The sequence below is a fragment of the Podarcis tiliguerta genome (genome assembly GCF_965153285.1).
Source record: "Podarcis tiliguerta genome assembly, chromosome: 10".
In the NCBI taxonomy this organism is placed as follows: Eukaryota; Metazoa; Chordata; class Lepidosauria; order Squamata; family Lacertidae; genus Podarcis; species Podarcis tiliguerta.
In genome coordinates this window covers 52600372-52620066 of record NC_139543.1, presented here as the reverse complement: position 1 = coordinate 52620066, position 19695 = coordinate 52600372, and the positions used below count along the sequence as shown (strand labels likewise).

General features: G+C 45.3%; 1 protein-coding gene across 2 annotated transcripts in view; it reads right to left on the bottom strand.

Moving 5' to 3' along the window:
• Window positions 1–9673, bottom strand: part of TMEM178B (transmembrane protein 178B) — a 263560-nt gene extending 253887 nt beyond the window's left edge. Inside the window, exon 1 of one of the 2 annotated variants that reach the window (XM_083401549.1) lies at window positions 7088–9673. In XM_083401549.1, the coding sequence (XP_083257675.1) occupies window positions 7088–7469 (382 nt within the window). In that variant the 5' untranslated portion in view covers window positions 7470–9673. The remainder of the gene's footprint in view (window positions 1–7087) is intronic. The other variant, XM_083401548.1, reaches the window with a different exon arrangement.
• Between the last annotated feature and the right edge of the window lie 10022 nt (window positions 9674–19695).

Below are 19695 nucleotides of genomic sequence, written 5' to 3'. Positions count from 1 at the left end.
ACATATGGGAGCAGATGAGCAACAGGGAGGGAATCATGTGGCTGAGAATGTAAAAGTGATGGAGGCAAATTCCACCCACTGCCATGAACTAAGGAAGAGGAGGAAGGCAATCCTGGTGAGGGGTGTAGCCAGGACTAGCACATACCGGGGCAAGCAGGGGATGGGGAAGGGAGTACTCACAGGGTGACGGAGGATGACAAGAGAATGGAGGTCAGTGCATAGGAACCAGAGCAGCAGGACCCTTCACCAGAGCCAGGGGTCCCTATCTCCAGAGGGCCCCTATCTCTGAGGCATAGGGAGCAGCAGGTGGGATGCTCCAGGAGGCGCAGGCAGAGAAGGGCGCACAGCCCAGCTCCCTAATTGGCCAGGTGAGGCTTGCTAGCTCCAGGAGGAAGCGTGTGATTCATCAGCTGGAGTAGGCTTGGAACAGGTAAGGTTCACATGTGTCGTCGAGCCCAGATGCTGCAATCAGCATGCAAAGTACAAAAGGGAAGCAGAGCTGAGGGGCAAAAGTGTCTGCTCAACTGTCCATGTTAATGGGCCTTGGCTTGGATGCTCCTGGACCTCTATGGGACTGTGCTTTGGGTTTGACTCTGGACTGTATCCTGTCTGCTGGGCTTCATACTTGACTTACTTGGATGGACCCTGGATTGTGCTTCCTGACCTTCAGACTTTGGACTTTGCTTGCATGGATTGACACACACACACCCGACTTTGGGTGACATACTGACTTGCCGCCAGGTAGGCCAGGGGTCCAAGATACCCACTACCCAACGCCATGAAGACCAGGGCCAGTTGCCCTTCCAAGGAGTTGCAGGTGTGGGTGCCACTTCACCACAACTAGAAAGGGGAATGTTTCAAGAAGCATACAGTCTTCCCAGATGACAGACAGTAGCCAACTAACCCATTTCATCTGTGTGGTGATTCCCACTTGTGCAATGGAAACTCCCTCCCTCCCCAAATCTGTTCTGGGGGTGTTCCCATTTCTCAAGAGCAGATTTGGAGGGGGCACAGGGTGTGTGCAGGGACTGGATGGAGGGGAGTTCCATTGCACAAATGAAGATCTTCCTGCTGACAGTATGAGTTAGCTGGATACCAACCAGATCTTCCAAGGCAATGTGCAGTCAAATGCATATGAACCCATATAATAAAAGGATGAACTGCAGCAATACAAAGTCATTCAACTGAAAAGCTAAGGAAAGAAACAAAAATCAACCTCTGAGCCCCAAAAACTGCCAAAAGAGGAAAGGCAGAGAATAACTCAAAACGAACAGATGTGGGATTCTCAAGGAAGGGTCAGAACAAGTTTTTTCAACCACATATGGAAGCTGGTTTCACAGCTTGTCTTATGCACAGCGATATCTGCAGGTTGAAGCCTGCTCAGACCTTGTCTTGCCCCCTTCTCTCATGCATACTTTTATAAGAAGCCTATATGTGTTGCTGCAGATGTGAGTTCAAAAACACTCTCACATTTATTTGAGGGTATATCCTACTGAATTCATTGGAGCTTACATCTGGGTAAGCATCCACAAGGTTGCACTGCACGTGTCCTTGGGATTCCCTGTGGTACTCATTCCATCTTCTCTTTGTCTAGTTCCAATGTGGACCCATTGGGGTACTCGGTTTTGTCCCTCATAAGAAGTAGGTGTGTATCAAAGCAATAGCTCAGAGTAATCCAGATACAAGCATTAAGAGACAGCTTTGAAATCAGCAAGACCAAATAAATTCTCTGAAGTGTATTGTGCAATCTCCAGCTGAAGTCGGTGTCAAGAACTGGGATTCTTGCTTTGTACCATTTCCTCCTTCACTATGGACTTCATTTCCTTTTTCTCTAGAAACAGATCTAACAGATCGCCTAAAGTAATTTATTGTGAAAGCAATAGGTCAAAAGATCAGCTCCTTGGAACACTGTGTATCTGGAGATTCAGCTAGGAGTTCAGGAGTATTTTAAAGAAGTGGTGGGGGAATGTTCTAGGGCTCCATAATATCAGTAGGACCATTCCCTCCATCTCCAATGTTCAAGCTGTGAGTGCTGTTACTTACGTAGCCAAAATGGCATGCAAACACACCCCACACCCCACAACAGGGAGGTATCATGATGTGTGGTTTGGCCCTTGAGATACATGCTCCCCCTGTCTGTATCTTCTTTTATAGCAATATATAAAAAGGTAAAGGTAAAGGGACCCCTGACCATTAGGTCCAGTCGTGACCGACTCTGGGGTTGCAGAGCTCATCTCGCTTTATTGGCCGAGGGAGCCGGCGTTTGTCCGCAGACAGCTTCCAGGTCATGTGGCCAGCATGACTAAGCCACTTCTGGCGAACCAGAGCAGCGCACGGAAATGCTGTTTACTTTCCCACAGGAGTGGTACCTATTTATCTACTTGCACTTTGATGTGCTTTCGAACTGCTAGGTTGGCAGGAGCAGGGACCTAACAACGGGAGCTCACCCCATCACAGGGATTCGAACCGCCAACCTTCTGATCAGCAAGTCCTAGGCTCTGTGGTTTAACCCACAGCGCCACCTGTGTCCCTATAGCAATATATAGCTTCATGTTATCCTGCTTGTTGCCGTTGTATTACTGTTTACTATAATGCTTTATTGCTTTGATTGTTAGCCCTCTGTGAAACTAGTGTTTAAAAGCAGGATATGAATCCTTAAAAGTGTAGGGGTGTGTGTATTCTGCATTTCCAAGAAACTGATCCTTCAAGTGTGGCAGCACCTACATTCTGAAACTCTGTGCCCACTGATATTAAGCAGGGCACCTTTGCTGTGCTGTTTTCAGCAGCTGCTAAAACAGGTAGATTTGCCATGTAACGTAAATTTAGCATGGGTTTTAATGTTGTTTTATTTCATTATTTTATTTTAAAGCATTTATAAACCACTTCGTATTTTAAGAATCTCTAAGTGGTGTACAACCTAAAAACAGTATCATTAAAACAAAACAAAAATGCAAGACAGTGTTGTTGTTGTTGTTGTTGTTGTTGTTGTTAAACTGCTTCCTTTATTCTAAAACAAAAATGAATTACTGAATTACGGGGGGGGGGGGGTGAATTACTCCTCCATTCCTACAAAACATGGAGGAGATACAGCAAGCCTTAGAAAGAGCTTGCCCAGTTGATCTTAATGACCAGAAGGGCCTGTCCTACCATTAGGCAGAGTGAGGCAACTGTCTCAGGTGGCAGATGCTTAGGGGCAGCAATAGGAGCTCCTACCTATTCCTCCCAAGTTGCCAACCATTCCCCCTTTGTTGCCACATGGCCTTTACTGGGCTCCCTAATCTGACCCGCTGCCTCAGTGGAGGATGCTACTGCATCACTAGTATTGAAGTCAGATTCAGCTGCTGCTTCAGCCAACTTCTGGATGTGTAATTGGAAGCAAGCATCTAGTCCTCCACCAAGGCAGCAAAATATCTTGGGCTGGCTGTGATGAGCAGCACATATGGAGAGGGGGGGCGGCAAAAGGTAGCTCAAGATCTGCTGGCAGTTGTCTGGGTGCAGTAGATCATCAAGGATTTGTTTTGATTAAAAAATTGCAAACTGAACATCTCCCCTTCCCCACATTTGCCCAACCCTAAGGCATAGCTCAGATGTAAACAATAATAGCAAAGGTCATGCAAGCACTGAAGTGGCAAGAGAATGAAAGTTGCTGTTATCAATATGAAAGAAAATGTTAACACAGCTATATATTGCAGAACATGGCAGGTACAGTCTGTCCTCTAGAGTCCTTGTTTCTGCACTGGATGAATGGCCACCATTCCAGCATAAAAGTCTCTCAGGGTTGGTTTGTTTTTTAGGCATCTTTGGCACAGTCCCACCACATATGCGTGAAGGAACTGTGAGCTGTACGTGCCCTCCAGCAAACAGGTGAGTATGACTTATCAATTTTAGCTATTTTGTAGGCGTTAAATGCCAGGTTTGCATTTGTTTCAAAAAAAAATTATTTTAAACTAGCTGAGGTTATTTTATAAGGATTTTCCCCCCACATAGCCGCCCAATCTTCATCATGATTTCCCAGTTTGCTTAACAATAGCAACAACCAAATAACCCACACATAGACTGGACCGTCTCAAAGTAGCCCACATCTTCTGCTTGGTGAAGTTGCATCTTATTGGTTAACACACACACACATATTAGACTGCTGAGATGAAGAAATGTTGAAGTATCTAGTAATGGATTTTAGTATGGAAGCTTGGTTCTCATCCTCAAAACAAATCCCTGTGCTCAGTGGCTACTCTGAGACATCATGTTATTTCATTCTAAGTCTATGTCTTCTGCACCCCTGTCTTCTCTTGGTGGATCTCAGAGTTTTAGTAAAACAAAAATTAGATCTCAGAAACCACAAGACTCACCTCCCTTGCTAAATGGGGCAAAAAAAATAATCATTTAGAGATCCTCGTCCTAAACCAGCTCCCATTGACCCTGACCATGAGTTATGCTAGCTGGGGTTGGTGGCAATTTGATAACATCTAGAAAGCCACTGTTTCTTGCTTCTTTACAGTAGTGCTAAATTCTTATGGTGTTTGATGCTCAAAAATCTCTCTTGACGCATCTCATTTCATTTTATGCAATGGCTTGTGAAGGCTTTGCTCTAAGAGATTACCTATATTATAGGTCTTATAAAATGTTTCAAATAAATAAATTGGAGTTGTGGCAGGGAAGAGTAGACAAATACCATACATTTCCTATTCGATGTATCAGACTCTTTTTTAGATTTCAAAAAAATCTAACATACTATCACATTCCCATCAGTCTCAGTCTCAAAAAAACCATATTCTTACTATTTCTATTTTGCTAATGGACAGTTGAGGCCATGCATGGTTGTTTGCCCAAAACTACTAAGTTAGCTCATGGCCTGAGGTAGATTTATCAGATTTACACCTATGTCAATATCTGCCCTACTTCATAGTAACCCAGCTGAATAAGACCAAAGGCCTGTCTAGCCCAGTATCCTATTTCACAATGGCCAACCAAACAACTCTGCAAAATCCAGAAGCAGGACATGAGGAAAATGCCCCATCTGCACTGTTATTCCCCAGTGACTGGTACTCAGAGGCATGTTGCTTCCCATACTGGTGGCAAAATAAAGCCATCAGTGCCTGGGAGCCATTGACAGCATTTGTCTAATCCCCTTTCAAAACAGTCTAAGATGGCAGCCATCATTACACCATGGACTAGCAAATACTATAGTTGTACTATGTGCTGTATAAATAAATATTTCCTCTTGCCTTTCCTGAATCTTCCAACATTCACTTTCATTGGGAGTCCCTGGATTCTAGAAGGGAAAACATATCCCTGTTCTCTTCCTCTACAACACACACACTTTTGTTTGCCAGAGCCATGTCCCACTTTACTCACCTGTCCCCCCACCCACCCAAACTAAAAAGCCCCAAATACTGTGACCTACCCTCATAAAGGAGTTACAGGAGTGCTCCAATTCAGCCCCTGATCATTTCGGTTGCTCCTGTCTTCATTTTCCAGCTCTATGTTTGAGATGCAGTGACCAAAACCATACACAATATTTCAAGTGTGGCTGTACCAAAGATTTGTACAAAGGCATTGCAATATTGGCAGTATATTGCCAAGCTAAAAGCTGGGGGTTATTTGCACCTATTAGCAGCAGAGACTTAAGTTACTTATCAAAAGAAGAGGTCTGTCCAAGATGTAGTCCCATCATTCCTTTTGGTCCTACGCCAAGAAACCCAAAGCCTGACCTAGAAGAATCCTTGGTTTCCCTGCTGAGCCTGCCAATCAGGATGCTTGTTGTGATGACAGCTTCTGAGCATGGACAGTTGCCCATTACAAATTGCAACAGGGCCAAGAATGTATTTCATGAAGTCACTAAACAGCCGCTAGCTCATAACGCCTTCTAGCCATTAAACCCCAAAGTTGTGTTTGAACTCAAACTCATAACAAATAGCCAACAGGCTTCCAATTGCTGATTCATAAAGAGTGTTTGATGTCAGGGTGTTGACCTTTGCAATCCTTTGTGTATAGCAAATGAACCAAAGTTATATATTTATGCAAATGCACTTGGAATCTATGCTGAAGACAAACATATTTTTAACAGAGCTTGAGAAGGATAAAGCTAGCTAAACAGAAGCTCTATAAAATAAAGGAAAAACCAGCCTAATCCCTATATGCAAAGAAAACCTTGCAGGTGATCTTTTAAATTCATCCAGGAACTACTGGAGGACATTCTGTTTTGCAGCAAAAAGATATAATAACGTGGGCAGAAACCAAGCAAAAACAATCCACTTGTTCCTTCACATACCTTTTTTCTAGATAAATATTTAACTGAAGCTGCTTCATTATATACCTTTTTGCGTACTGTGCTATGAGCAGAAGAAATAATCCAAGTAGATTGACTAACCTTGCTGGCCAAATGCTGCATGAAAAAGGAGGAAATGATATATGTGCGCTTTTTGTCAACATATGACTCTCCTTGGGGAGGAGGCATAACATTATTTCATTTTAGAGATTTAACATGGTACTTTTGCCAAATGAAATTCAATGATTTCTTTTTAAATAACCTGTAACCACTGAGCTTGAATATGCACACATTCTATCCCCATCTCTTGCTTGCACTTCTCCTTGTTTGCTCCCTATCTGATGTTTAAAGAAGTCTATTAGTTTATTCAGAAGTAAGCTAGCTTTCTAGCGTAAGATTAGCGACAACCAAAAATTAGCAAGATTCAGTTAATCGGGGTCAAATTCAAAATGCTCATCTGGTTATTTTCTGCACTGTTTATACATTAAGCAAAGAGTTCTAAATGCCACAGTGATTTGTGGCCTCATGAAAAAAAATTATACAGAGCAGAAGATTTGAGGACCATGCAGACCCCTTCCTATAAAGTCTATAAGCCCAGCAGAATGTCTCGACCTTCATATATGTTCCAAGTCAAATCACTCAGAGCATAGCCAACAACCATCCTTCCCACAGAAAAGAAAACTCTCTCAAATGTGATTGCTGGGCTAATGGGATAATCTGGTGGGTGCACTTGTAGGCATTGCACAGTATCTTTGCACCTGGTTTCAGCTTATTCAATAAACTTATATTGGACAACTGCTTCTGAAAAAGAAACCCTACCTTTAGCAATGAGCTCCTCCAAGTCCAGGTCAAATCCCAGCCGGTGGCATTTCCTCCACAGCCCCATGTTAGTAGAGTTGTACTGTCTGTTGCACTCATCAACGGCACTCATGGCAAAGAGCTGCCTCCTGTTTCTTGCCAAGAGAAGTTTCCCTTCCCAACGGTCCAATCTAGACCTGCTGGCTCTGAGGGGCAGGTTGTTGTTAGAGTTATAAATGAAGCCGGGGTCATTCCTCCGGGTGGTGATGCTTTTGCACCGTTCCCTGTGCTTCCTGGCATCAGTTTCATACCAATGGTCAGAGCAGATCGCCACAGCCAGCATGCCTAGAGCACACAACGCTAAAGAGAGACCGGCATAGAGCAATAACCTTCCGGCAGCCATACCTTAGCTTCACAGAAAGACCATGGACATCTTCACTAGGAGGCAGAAAGCCCTTTGAACTGGATACCAGGTATGAGCCCAGCTCTTGGGCAGGTGTCACTGGACAGTGGCTTCCTTCAGTGATCACATAGAAGCAGGTGGAGATTCATCAAACTCTGGAGGAAGTGAGGAGAGGAAAAACTTATGCTCCAGAAGGAAAGAACCCTGGGCACTCATTCGCTTTTTCCTATGGGCAAGAGTAGGTGGGGGTGGCAAAATGGCCAGGAAATTCTGAAGCTTCAGCTTCAATCAGTCTGCTAAGGCGGAGAGGTCTTGTCACTGGCCAGGAAACGGCAGTCAGTGGTAAACAGCCTCCCCTTGCTTGTGTCTGGCCATCTGGATCAGTCTACTGAGCCCTTCCAGACTGAACCCACCCAGAAATACCAGAGGGGGGCTTTAGATAGACAGCAGCTATTCTACCTCTCTCAGCCCTTTAAGGGGGCCACATTCAAGGAGTAGAAACGCTTGAAAATCAAAGTCCAAAAAAAAAAAAAAGCCCCAATCTTCAGCTCCCCAGCCTCCAGCAATCTTGCTTCTAAACACTGGGAAGCCTGCGATGTGAAGTAGAGTGTGTTTTTATGATGATGGTGATGATTTTGCAAGAATCCTGGTCACGGTCGATATGCTTGCTTGTTTCAGAGGACAGGCAGCGAAGGAAGAAAGCTGCCCTTTGGTCGATTTCAATCCTGGGCTTTTTCTTGAAACACACACACAACGCACATCCAAGCCTGTCTTTTGCCTTCCTAACGCGGGAGTCCGGTCGCCCTGCTCCGTCGCCCCAGAAGTCCTGCAGCTTTGCAGCAATGCACTGACATCTTGGTTCTCTCGCCGAGCCGCCGCCGCCGCTCTGCCTGCCTGCCTGCCTGCCTCCTCCTCCTCCTCTTCGCCAACTGATTCAGCGCGTTTGTTGTGCTGCCTTGCGCCCGTGATCACGGCAACGTAAGGGGAGAATCGGCGATCGGAGATCGAGAACGCCGGATCACGGGCGGAAGAAGAGCGGCTGGGCTCTCGTCGTGGCCATCGTCAGCGGCAAGGAGGCGCACCCACCCGGGCACCCTGTAGCCCTCTCTGTCGGTTCCTCCCCCGGGGAGCGTGTGGCAGGCGGCGGGAGGACAGGCACGCACAGAAACGCCGGGGAGCTTGGAGGCGCCGCGCGATTCAGCACCACGGACAGCGCCAGCTTCCTTCCGAGAGACCCAGCCCCCGGAATATGTGTGTGTGTTTCCTCCTGCTGCTGCTGCTATTGCAAAGCGGTCCTCCTTCACCCCCCTCCTTTTTTCCTATTCTCCCCCCCCCTTTTTTTTTTTTTTTTTACACCGGTGCTTCCGTTTTCTGTAGAGCAAGGCTTTCCAACGTACAGATCCTATATATACAGACACACACAAAAAAAAAACAATGGGGAGTCTTCGTTCACTCCCCGCTTACCGTTGCAAAAAAGAAAAACCCCACCCCGATGAATTAAAACACGATGGTAAATGGAGGGAGGGGGCGCCAAGCAGGAGAGGAGGGGGGTAAAATTAATAAATAAACGACGCCAGCCGATTCCACTCAAAAGGAGGAGGGGGTGGGCAATAAGCCTCTGCCTTGTCAATAGCTCACGGTTTGCACCATTTCCTTGCCACACGGCCTGATCTCCGTTGCAAGCAGCGCTATCTTCCTTTGTAGGCTTTCCCTCCCCCTTTTCGTAGCAGCTTCCTACCCGGCGCGATCCTGCCGTCAACAGCTGGAGAGATTGCCTTCTTCAGACATTTTGCTGGGCCGGACCTCCTTCCATCCCGCTTTTCTCCTCTAACGGGAAGAACTCGCCCATTCTCGCCAGGAGGCTGCCGGGCAGGCGAGATAGAGAGAGCCGGGGAGCCTTCGCAATGGCATTGCCCTCCCCCCGCTTGCAGGGCTGGCTGGCTGGCTGCTGTTGCCCTTTTAATGCCCCCGCGCTAATAGCTCGAATATAAGAGCGGCTCCAAGTCTTCTGCCCACCTGGGAATCTCGCCTTCTTCAAACACGCCACCCTGCAGCCTTGGCTGAAGCCTACAGCCAGAGAATACAGAACGCCGAGCCAAAAGCTAGTGATGTCACCCATGCAGCGTGAGCCTCATTCCTTATTTCTCTAGCCTCCTTAAAGATAAACTGCACTCCTTCTCCGAGAGAGAAAATGCCTGGAGATTCGTCCTTTCCTTAAAGCAGGCAGAATAAAGACATGGCTCTGTATGCTGGGCTTTCTGATTTGGGGTCACCATGCCCTTTAAACTGCCTAAAACCAGCCTAAAAACCCTAAATGGTCCTGTTGCACACTGTTACATGCACATGCCGGAATCTAAATATTTTAGCATGCTTGGAAATCTGCAAATCTGCACCACAATCATTGTGAGACGTTTTGCACAAAGGACCACTTTCCTGTACATTTTTTTTGGGGGGGGGTGTACACATGCACACACACAGTAGTGTGGTCCAAACAATCATGGTGGCTGAGTTGTCATATCTCAACCTCAGACCCCAGTTGGAAAAAGAAAAAGGAGATTATGGTGCAGTCGTATACATGCCTAGTCTACTCACAAGTAAGTCCGGTTGTGTCTGATGGGGACTTACTCCTGGGTAAGTATATTGCAGCCATAATCACCTACCATTTATACCGCTGGTGTGCCGATTAAGGAGCACTGTAAATTATTGTGTATAGCCAAAGAGCTATATGTATTATTAATGAAACCAATACATAAACATATTCCAGACATGTATTTAGACAAATAGGGTTGTCAGCTACTCTGCATTTTCAGAGAAGTCCCTTGTGTTAAGAAGGACCTCACAGAAGTGCATAGAGAGAATTGGGCAAACAAAACCATACAAGGAAAGGAAGGTTTGGATGTAGGAACTCCATGGTGCCTTCACAAGACTTGTGAGAGTGTTGCGGTGAGGAGGTGTGGATTTCTGCTCTCACCCAGATACCTGCATCGGTATTTAGACAACACAAGCTGATTTTTCCCCTACTACATTACATTGAAAGTAAACGGAGCGCCATGTCCCTTCAATCCTGGCTGTTGAATAGCAGCACATAGTATTTCCATAAAATGCTGGAAGTATGAAGCCGACCTATCAGGAAAGACCATTGGTCCAACTAACCCAGAGTTGCTTACTCTGGTTGGCAGCAGTTCAACAGCAGGGCTCTTTTTAGGAATCTCTGACCCATCTAAACCCTGTCTAGCATGGTGGGTCAGTGGTTTGCATCATTCTGCACTGTTTTAAAGCAGTTGTCACAATCTGTACAGCTTGCTTTTTAGTCCCTTCAACCTCCCTGCTTACAATTCTCCACCATCGCACAAACATGCATGTGTGGGTGGGTGGGGGTGGGGGTGTACTTGCCAACTAAGTATAACACTTCATGCAGCGGTGTTGTTTTTTAACTGACTCCTAGGGCTTCACCCCTCAGCTCTGACTCTCTCGTGCAAGTCCTTGGCTGTGGATATACCATACATTTAAAGCACATTCCTCAAAGTAACCTGGGAACTGAAGTTTTTAAGGGGGCTGGGAATTGTAGCTCAGCTATAGGTAAACTATAGTTCCCAGGATTCTAGAAAAGAGGCCCATGCTTTATGTGTATGGAGTGTACACGTCCCTGGGTCCTAGCTCCTCTCCAAGACCTGCTTACACCTCAGCCATGACACAACTGAAATTGAGGTTGCCAAAAAAATCAACATTTCCGACAATTTATTATAAAAACAAAATGTATCTCTCTGGTTGTCTGGGATGAGTGTCAAATGCACTGAGATAGTGTTTTGCTCCAAAAGAACAGATACGTTTTAACCTAAAAACATAAACCGTAGAATTCTTAATCCAAAACTATACACAGTTTCAATATTAGTCAACCTCGGCAACAGATTATATGTGGCTTTCACTCCAACGTGGTGAAACAAAAGCTAAATCAAATTGGAGGCAGGGGAGAGAGAATCTGAATTTACAAGCACAAGTCATGTCAGTTTGCAGATTTCTTGCCTGAGGACAAAATTGACAGATTTGTCACCAAAGTGTAATTATGCCGCAAAATGCAGAAATGTTGTAGATAGCTGTGTGGCTCCATTATAAAATCCAAACTTCGCAGTATGGCAAGACTTTTAAGACCAACTAGGATGTTAGAAAGGATGTTTTCAAGGTCTCAGAAACAAAGTTATGTGGCGTTCATTCTCTCATCTGATGCTTGGAAAGGAAAGATAGAGGGCAAATATTCCCCTTTTTTCCCATATATCAGCATTTGTTGGAACCGATTGCATCCAAGTATGAACAGCCATGTGACATGAATTCATCCATTTGTTGCCGCAGTCCTGCAGGCTCCAAGTTCTAGATGTGTGGCTAGAATCAGGATGGAGGAAACTTCCCCTCCTGGTTGCTATGTCACCAGATGCGCTTTGCAGCCACCTCAAGGTTCGTGGATGCTTAGCAACTGCAGGAATGTTTTCTCCATTTTCTTCAAACATCCAACAAAATAGCTAGCTTGAAAACTGATAAGCCACTTCTATTAGCGAGAGGAGGCAATGGCTGGCTAGATTATTAGACCTTGGTCCTCCAAGATATTGCTGAACTGCAAGTCCCACATCCTAGAACGCTGGACATACTGGCTGGGGTTTACAGTAATTAGAGACTTAAAACATCTGGAACATCAATGGGCTACAATGCTTGGAATATGACAGTAGTTCATCTATGAGTCTTTATCTAACTACATTAAAAATCATGACTTAATCCATTATGCCTTTAGTACTGTGGCAGAGCATGGGAACCTTTGGCCAAACACAGAAACCCTTATTTCTCCCCTAATAACCTTACTGAAATCAGTAGTTAAAATCAGGGCAGTTCAATTGACCATCTTGATTCAAAATGGCATCGAATGACAAAAACATGTACATCTTCAGAACCAAAATTTGGCTATGATCTCATGAAAGGTATCCAGAGGCACAGGAAATGACAAAATATGTAGAAGAACATACCAGTGGAGCATAAGTGTGACCACAAGCATTAAACAAAAGAAGCTTTGTTGTACTTACTCAGAGCATTGGGCCAGCTGACTCAACATTGTCTACACTGAATGGCAGCGACTCTCCAGAGTTTCCGAAAATTGTCTTCCCCTCAGTCCTTCCTGGAGGTTATGGGGATGGAGCCTGGGGCAAGGCATGTGTATACCACTAGGCCAGGCATGGCCAAACATGGCCCTCCAGCTGTTTTGGGACTACAATTCCCATCATCCCTGACCACTTGTCCTGTTAGCTAGGGATGATGGGAGCTGTAGTCCCAAAACAGCTGTAGGGCCACGTTTGGCCATGCCTGCACTAGGCTATGGCCCTTCCATGGAGGCAAAGAGATGTTCTTACAAGACTTCAGATCCATTACCCCACATCTGATCCCTAGAAGGAGGCCCTGAATGGCCAAGAGGCCTTGAGTCCTCAGCCAGCTCATAGCTCTTTATTTTTCTGAGGCCTTCCCTTCTCCCTCTCTCAGAAAAAAATTGCCAACAAGTGTTTTACACACACACACCTGTCTCATATGGAAGGTTGTCACCTTCTCCAGGCTTCAATGCTTTATCATCTTGAAAAAGGCTCAGAGAAATTCTTCAGCTGCCTCAGGAGACCATCTCCTGTCAGCAGCTCTCATTGATGAAATGTCAAAAATCAACATGAACCACTTGCCTAATCAAGGAATAGTCAGCTAGGCATCAGGAGATGTTAGGCCTTGATTGGGGAACCTTTGGGACTGTGTGTGGCTGCCCTGACCACTACGATGAGCCACTGAATTACATATTATAGCAGGGGTAGCCCAAAAGGCACTCTCCAGATGTTTTTGGACTGCAATTCACATAATCTGCAGCCAGCAGGGCCAATGGTTAGAGGCGATGGGGTGCTGTAGTGCAAGAACGTCTAGAGGACAGGACATTGCCTTTCCCAGTGTTATAGCATATGTGTGGGCAGCACCATATCCTGAATTGACCCTGCCCAGCCAGATTATCCTGGGCAGGAAGGGACTGCAAGATGGTTTCCTGCCCTAGTTAAGCCTTGCTTGAGAAGCGAGGTCTTCCTGAGCTTTGCCTTGGTCATGTATCCTAGGGGTGGAGAACCCCAAGCCATGCAGATATTGTCAGACTCCAAGTCCCCATCAGTCTCAGGAGGCAGTTATATTTTTTATTTGTGTTTATATGGCACCTTTTTTCTCCAAGGAAACATACATGGTTCTCCCCAGCCTCATTTATTTTATTTTTTTAAATAATATTTATTAAAAGTTTTATAGTTACAAAAAGAAAATATGAGAGAAAATAAAAAAACAGTAAAAAAAAATTTAACAAGCAATACATCAAAAATAGAAAGAAAAAACAGTACATCAAAACAAGAAAAAACAAAAACTTTTAAAAACACATCCAAATTCCATATCTTTATCTTTCATTCACTTATTTCCTCGACTTCCTCACACCTCCCTTTTCTGTATTCTAGTTCAAATTAGCTAATTCAGCAAATCTTTTCCCTCTTTCCCAATTTTTGTTCTATAATTTATCTTAACACAATCTAACTTTAAATTTTCCGCTTTAGCCCATTGACAATCAGTTTTTGCTTAATTCTTTATAACATTTCTACTAAAACCATATAACTTCATTCCAATATTCTTCTAACATTCATTAATTTTGCAATATTTCTGTAAATATACTTTAAATCTTTTCCAATCTTCTTCCATCGACTCTCCTCCCTGGTCTCAGATTCTGCCAGTCATTTCCGCCATTTCCAAGTAGTCCATCAGCTTCATCTGCCATTCTTCCCACTCCCCAGCCTCATTTAATCCCCACAACAACCCTGTGAGGTAGGTTAGGCTGAGAGGCAATGACTGGCCCAAGGTCACCTGATAAGCTTAATGGTCAAGTGTGGATAGAAACCCTTGTCTCCCAGGTCCTAGTCCAACACTCTACCAACCAGCTCACATTTTCCACATCTCCAGTTTAACCTTTGCTTGTCCTTTAGTTCGGACTTGCTCCTGACTCCAACCACCTGGCTTATCCTTTGGTCCTGACTACTGGTTTCATCAGAAACATGACCACTCATCTCTTATCCCTATATATTGCCCACCCCTGACAGCAAGCTGCCCTAAATGTTAGGTTGCTTTCTCATCACTGCAGATTGGGCTGTTTGTATACTACTCCAGAGCATTAAACAAAAGAGGAGAGAGCAATTTAAAACTTTGTGCATAAGGAACTCTGTTTACCAGGCAGATGTGGTGAGATTTCTGTGAAGTGTAGGCATTCAACAGGTAAAACTCTCCCCTTCACTGCATCTCCCTGTTGGGGGAAAGCAGTACCTGTCAGATTTCTGCTGGTCGCACATTTATTCAAGGGACACTAGCCCCTAATGGAGAAAATGTGTAAATCCCTGCACGCACCTCTGAGCTTTCCATAAACATATTTTCTGCGTTGGGAGAATAATCACTCTTTTTCTGCTTTGTTTCCATATACTGCAGATGGAGAAAGGGGGGGGGGGGTGAACTGGAATATCCCTATGACTTAAATAAACCTTTCTTTGCTTAGACAATATCATGGGCGTAGCCAGGGGGGCAGAGAAGGGCAGCTGCCCCCCTATATCAAAAAACATCAATAAAAAATACATAGGAAACTGAAGTTCTGCCCCCCCCCCCAACAAAAGGCCTGCCCCCAGCAAAAATCCTAGCTACACCTATGGACAATATGCAACACTCCTCCTTGGTTACGGTTCAGAATACGGGCCGCTGAAAGGCTAATTGCCTCTGCAAGGGGAGCAGCCTCATCCGTCCCCAATAAGTCTTAAAATGCGGCTGAATCCTGTCGTGTCAAATCCAGCCAGGTGCCCGAACCAGGTTTTTGCTCTGCTCCTTCTCCAAGCTGAGCCGATGTCTCCTGCTCCCTCCCACCTCCCAGGTGGGAGAGGCTAGACTTCTTCATTTATGATGATGCAATGCTGGGGCTTGTGGCCAAACAATTCTGCAGGATGCAGGTTGGTCCGGGTTTTACCTTTGGCCCGCTGAAAGGGAGTCTCTCTCTCACACACACACCTTGCATATTATTTCATCGCTTGCGCCTGCTCCTCCATCGAACGACAACCGAGGGCTTCTTCCCAAAGGCTTTTAGGCTGCGATCCTGTGCACGTTTCCTTAGGAGCAGCAAGACCCGTTGAACTGAGTGCGTAAATAGCACAGCACGGGACTGCGCTTCACAGGCTGCAGTTGTGGGCGCGCTTTAACCCTAGGAGTCAGCTTCATTGCACTCAGTGGGATTTACTCCTGAGTAAGCAGGCACAGAGGGACGAGGGTGGCACTGTAGGTTAAACCACAGAGCCTAGGGCTTGTAGATCAGAAGGTTGGCAGTTGGAATCCCTGTGACAGGGTGAGCGCCCTTTGTTCCGTCCCAGCTCCTGCCAACCTAACAGTTCCAAAGCACGTCAAGTGCAAGTAGATAAATAGGTACCGCTCCGGCGGGAAGGTAAAGGCGTTTCCGTGCACTGCTCTGGTTTGGGGATGTCTGATTTAAATTCTGGTTCGCCAGAAAGCGGCTTAGTCATGCTGGCCACATGAGCCGGAAACTGTACGCTGGCTCCCTAAAGGGAGATGAGCGCCCCAGAGTCGTCGGCGACGGCGACTGGACCTAACGGTCAAGGGTCCCTTTACGTTTAAGCACGCACAGCTGTGAAAGGGGCTGTGAAAGGGCGCGCGGATCAGGTTGTGGACTTGGAGAGTAGTGCCCATTGAACGTAATCGGCCTTACTTCCGAGTAAAGGGGTGCCCTTCCGCTTCGATTCCAGCCTCCTTGCAACCTCTCCTTTTTCCCCTTTCTGTTTTTTTCTGCTTGTGTGTCTCACTGCCTGAAGGAGAGACCCAGCCCATCTTGTTACTAAGGTTTCCTGGGTTTCTTCTCAGGCTTATTAAAGGGAGGCGCGTCTCCGCACAAACAGATCATTATTAAATTCCCTGCCACCCACCCCACCTCCGCGCTGCCACCGGCGCGGCGGGTAGGCGAGCGCAGTCTCGGTGGATCGGAGAAGAAATGACTAAAGTAGGAGGAAGAAGAAGAACAAAGCTAGTCCATTGATCTGTTCTCTCCCCCGCCCCCCAAAATAATAACCCTGGATTGTGGAAGCCCATTTCGTTAGCGGGAGCAAACCTGATGCAAATCATTAGGTTGGGCTCTCAGCATCTGGACTATGGGATGGAGGTGGGGGGGGGAGAGGAATACAGGAAAGGCAGCAATATGCTAGCACAGTCTTCCTCCGACTGCTCCCTTCCAGATGTCTTGGGCTACCATCCCCATCACTCTGGCTGAGGTGGCTGGGCATGGTGGTCCAAAACATCTGGAGGAAACCAAAAGGCGAAGAAAGCCCCACTGAACTTATGGGTACTCTTCCTTTTCTTAATGCAGGGGGTAGTCTGCATTAAGTATGGTGCTATCCACATGTTTGGACTACAGTGTACAGACCACACTGGCTAGGACTGATGGGAGTCCGCCACTGGCTGGCCCTGCCTTAATGGAGTCTGGCAAGCTGCACTTGGAGCTTCTTGGTGGATGTTTGCCTCCATTTAGAGTCAGCAACTGGAAAACCATCAGCTAAGTTGAGACTCTATGATTCTGTGATTCCTGGAAAATCCAAAGGAAGGCTATTCCATCCAGCCCAGTATTGTCTGCTCTTGGGGTATTGTGGTGCTCCAAATATTGTTGGTCTACAACTCCCATCTTCCCTGACCATTGGCTGCACTGGTTGGGGCTTATGGGACTAAGAGGGCCACCAATTCCCCCTTCCTTTTTAAAATAATTTTGTATTAAGTTTTTTGTTTATTAAGAAAAAAAAATTATACATATAAAACATAGCTATTTCAAACATTAAAATACAAAGTACTTTCGAACCCTTAGATCTCCTTCCCTTCCTCCATGGGTTTCATCTTTAAGATTAAATTTACTGCATCTTTTAACTTCTCTAACTATTACCGGTATATAGCCATAATTACCATTAAAACAATTCCACATTACAAGTGTCTTTACATCCCTACCAAAGAGTTTAACTGTTTACAGTGGTCTTTTAAGTAAATTACAAATTTACTCCAGTCTTTAGAAAATACTTGATCTTCCTGGTTTCGGATCTTCCTGTCAGTTTCGCCATTTCCACATACTTCATCGGTTTCATCTGCCATTCTTCTTTTGTTGGTATTTCTCCTTCCTTCCATCTCTGGGCTAGTCGCATTCTCGCTGCTGTTGTTGCATACATAAAAAGTCTTTTTTCTTCTCTTGGAAACTCTTCACCTATAATACCTGGTAAAAAGGCTTCTGGTTTTTTAACAAATGTATTTTTAAACATTTTCTTAAGTTCATTATATATCATTTCCCAGAAAGCCTTTACCAATGTACATGTCCACCACATATGGCAAAAACTGAGTGGTACCTGTAGGCCATTGTAGGGTTATTCCAATATTATTTTCACAATGACTTTCTAAGGCTAGTTAAGCTGAAAGTGTGTGAATGGCTGATGGCCCATCATGGCTTTGCCAAGCCAAGTCCAGTGCTCTATCACGCCATGCCCTTTTAGGGAGTGAACGTGAGCTGCTAACCATGGGTCTCATGGCTTTATATGGTAATGAAAGGGTGGCCTCGCCTCCAGTGACCACTACCTGGAAACACTGTTGTTTCTCAAGCTGGGCTAAGATGTGGAGGATGTGCAGTGGTGAAGAAAAAGTACTAGCATCTAACAGAGTCTATGTGGCCTTCCAGGTGTTGCTGAATTATAACTGCCATCATGCCTGGTCATCAGCCATGCTGGATGGGTTGATGCAAGCTGGAGCCCAATAACATCTAGAGGGCTCCAGGTTAATCAGTGCTGCTTTAGCTATTCGTCTACCACACCAAAATCCCTTCAGCCTATGTCTTTCTTTCATCATTATTTTGTATGCATTTAAAGCCTAATGGCCAGAAACATATATGTGGACTGTTCACCTGTATGCATGGAATGAGTAGTGTCCAATGAGTACATACAGCCATGGATTTGAGTACAGTAAATGCATGTCTCACTGCACAATTCTACAAATGCCTAATTGGATGTAAGTCCAGTTGAGCTCTATGGATCTGGCTTCCCAATAAGTGGTAAAGGATTGCAGCCTGACAGCTGTAATTACTTGGGAGTAAGTCCCAACTGAAATCAATGGAACTTGCTTCTGAGTAAATAATGTTGAATTAAACTGCATGTCTCATGGACTTTCACTGAGTTTCTTGTTAGATAATGCTAACATCCTAAGCAAACATATCCTGGAAGTAAGACCCACTTAACTTGCTCCTGAGTAAATATGCTTATATATCAGAATGTGTCAGTGCATTTATGATTTCAGCCTTGAAAGCAACTTCTATCAAAATGATTGTGTCCTCCTAAGGGAACCTGGTTGTGATTGTAGCATTAGTTTTAAATGACACTTTTCACCTCCTTCGTTTATTTATTTTTTCTGCCTTTTGTGCCAAAATGACCTTCATTGTATTTTCCCTCCTTCCCCCTCCACCATTTTTTCCCCTTTGAAATAAAAAGAGTTCAGTGCCATCTAGTGGGGGAGGGGGTTGGGAATCCAAAAGCAGCTGCCTTTTTTTCTGGGATCAGTGGTAGGCAGGCAATGTAGAACAATGGCCTTTGCCTTCCCCTTTTTGTGGCTTCTGGGAAGTAAGAGCTAATTCACACAAGACAGACAGATCTCAAACCGTTTACCTGGGAATCTGCCTTTGAGTTAGATGGCCATCTAGCTCAGAAATGTCTGCATCCTCCAACCCAGTGCTCTCCAAATGTTAGACTCATAGCAGTGTAGAGTTGGAAGGGACCCTACAATGCAGGAATATGCAGCTGTCCCATACAAGGAGTGAACCTGCAATCTTGGTGTTATCAGCACCATGTTCTAACTGACTGAGCTATTCAGGGCATGTTGCTGGACTACAGTCTGACAATTGACCATACTAGCTAAAGCCTGATGGGAGTTGAAGTCCAAGAACATCTGGAGGGCCACCGGTTCTCCATTCCTGGCCACCCAGGACCATTGTGGCTGTAGCACAAAGTGAATTCGCTTTTATTTGGTTCAAGGCTGATTTTTATGTTTTTGAGGATGCTGACTGCTGTTTGTCTTGACGGGCAAAGAGCACATCCACCCACACATTCCTCTCTAGGAGCCCTATTTACCTCGATCC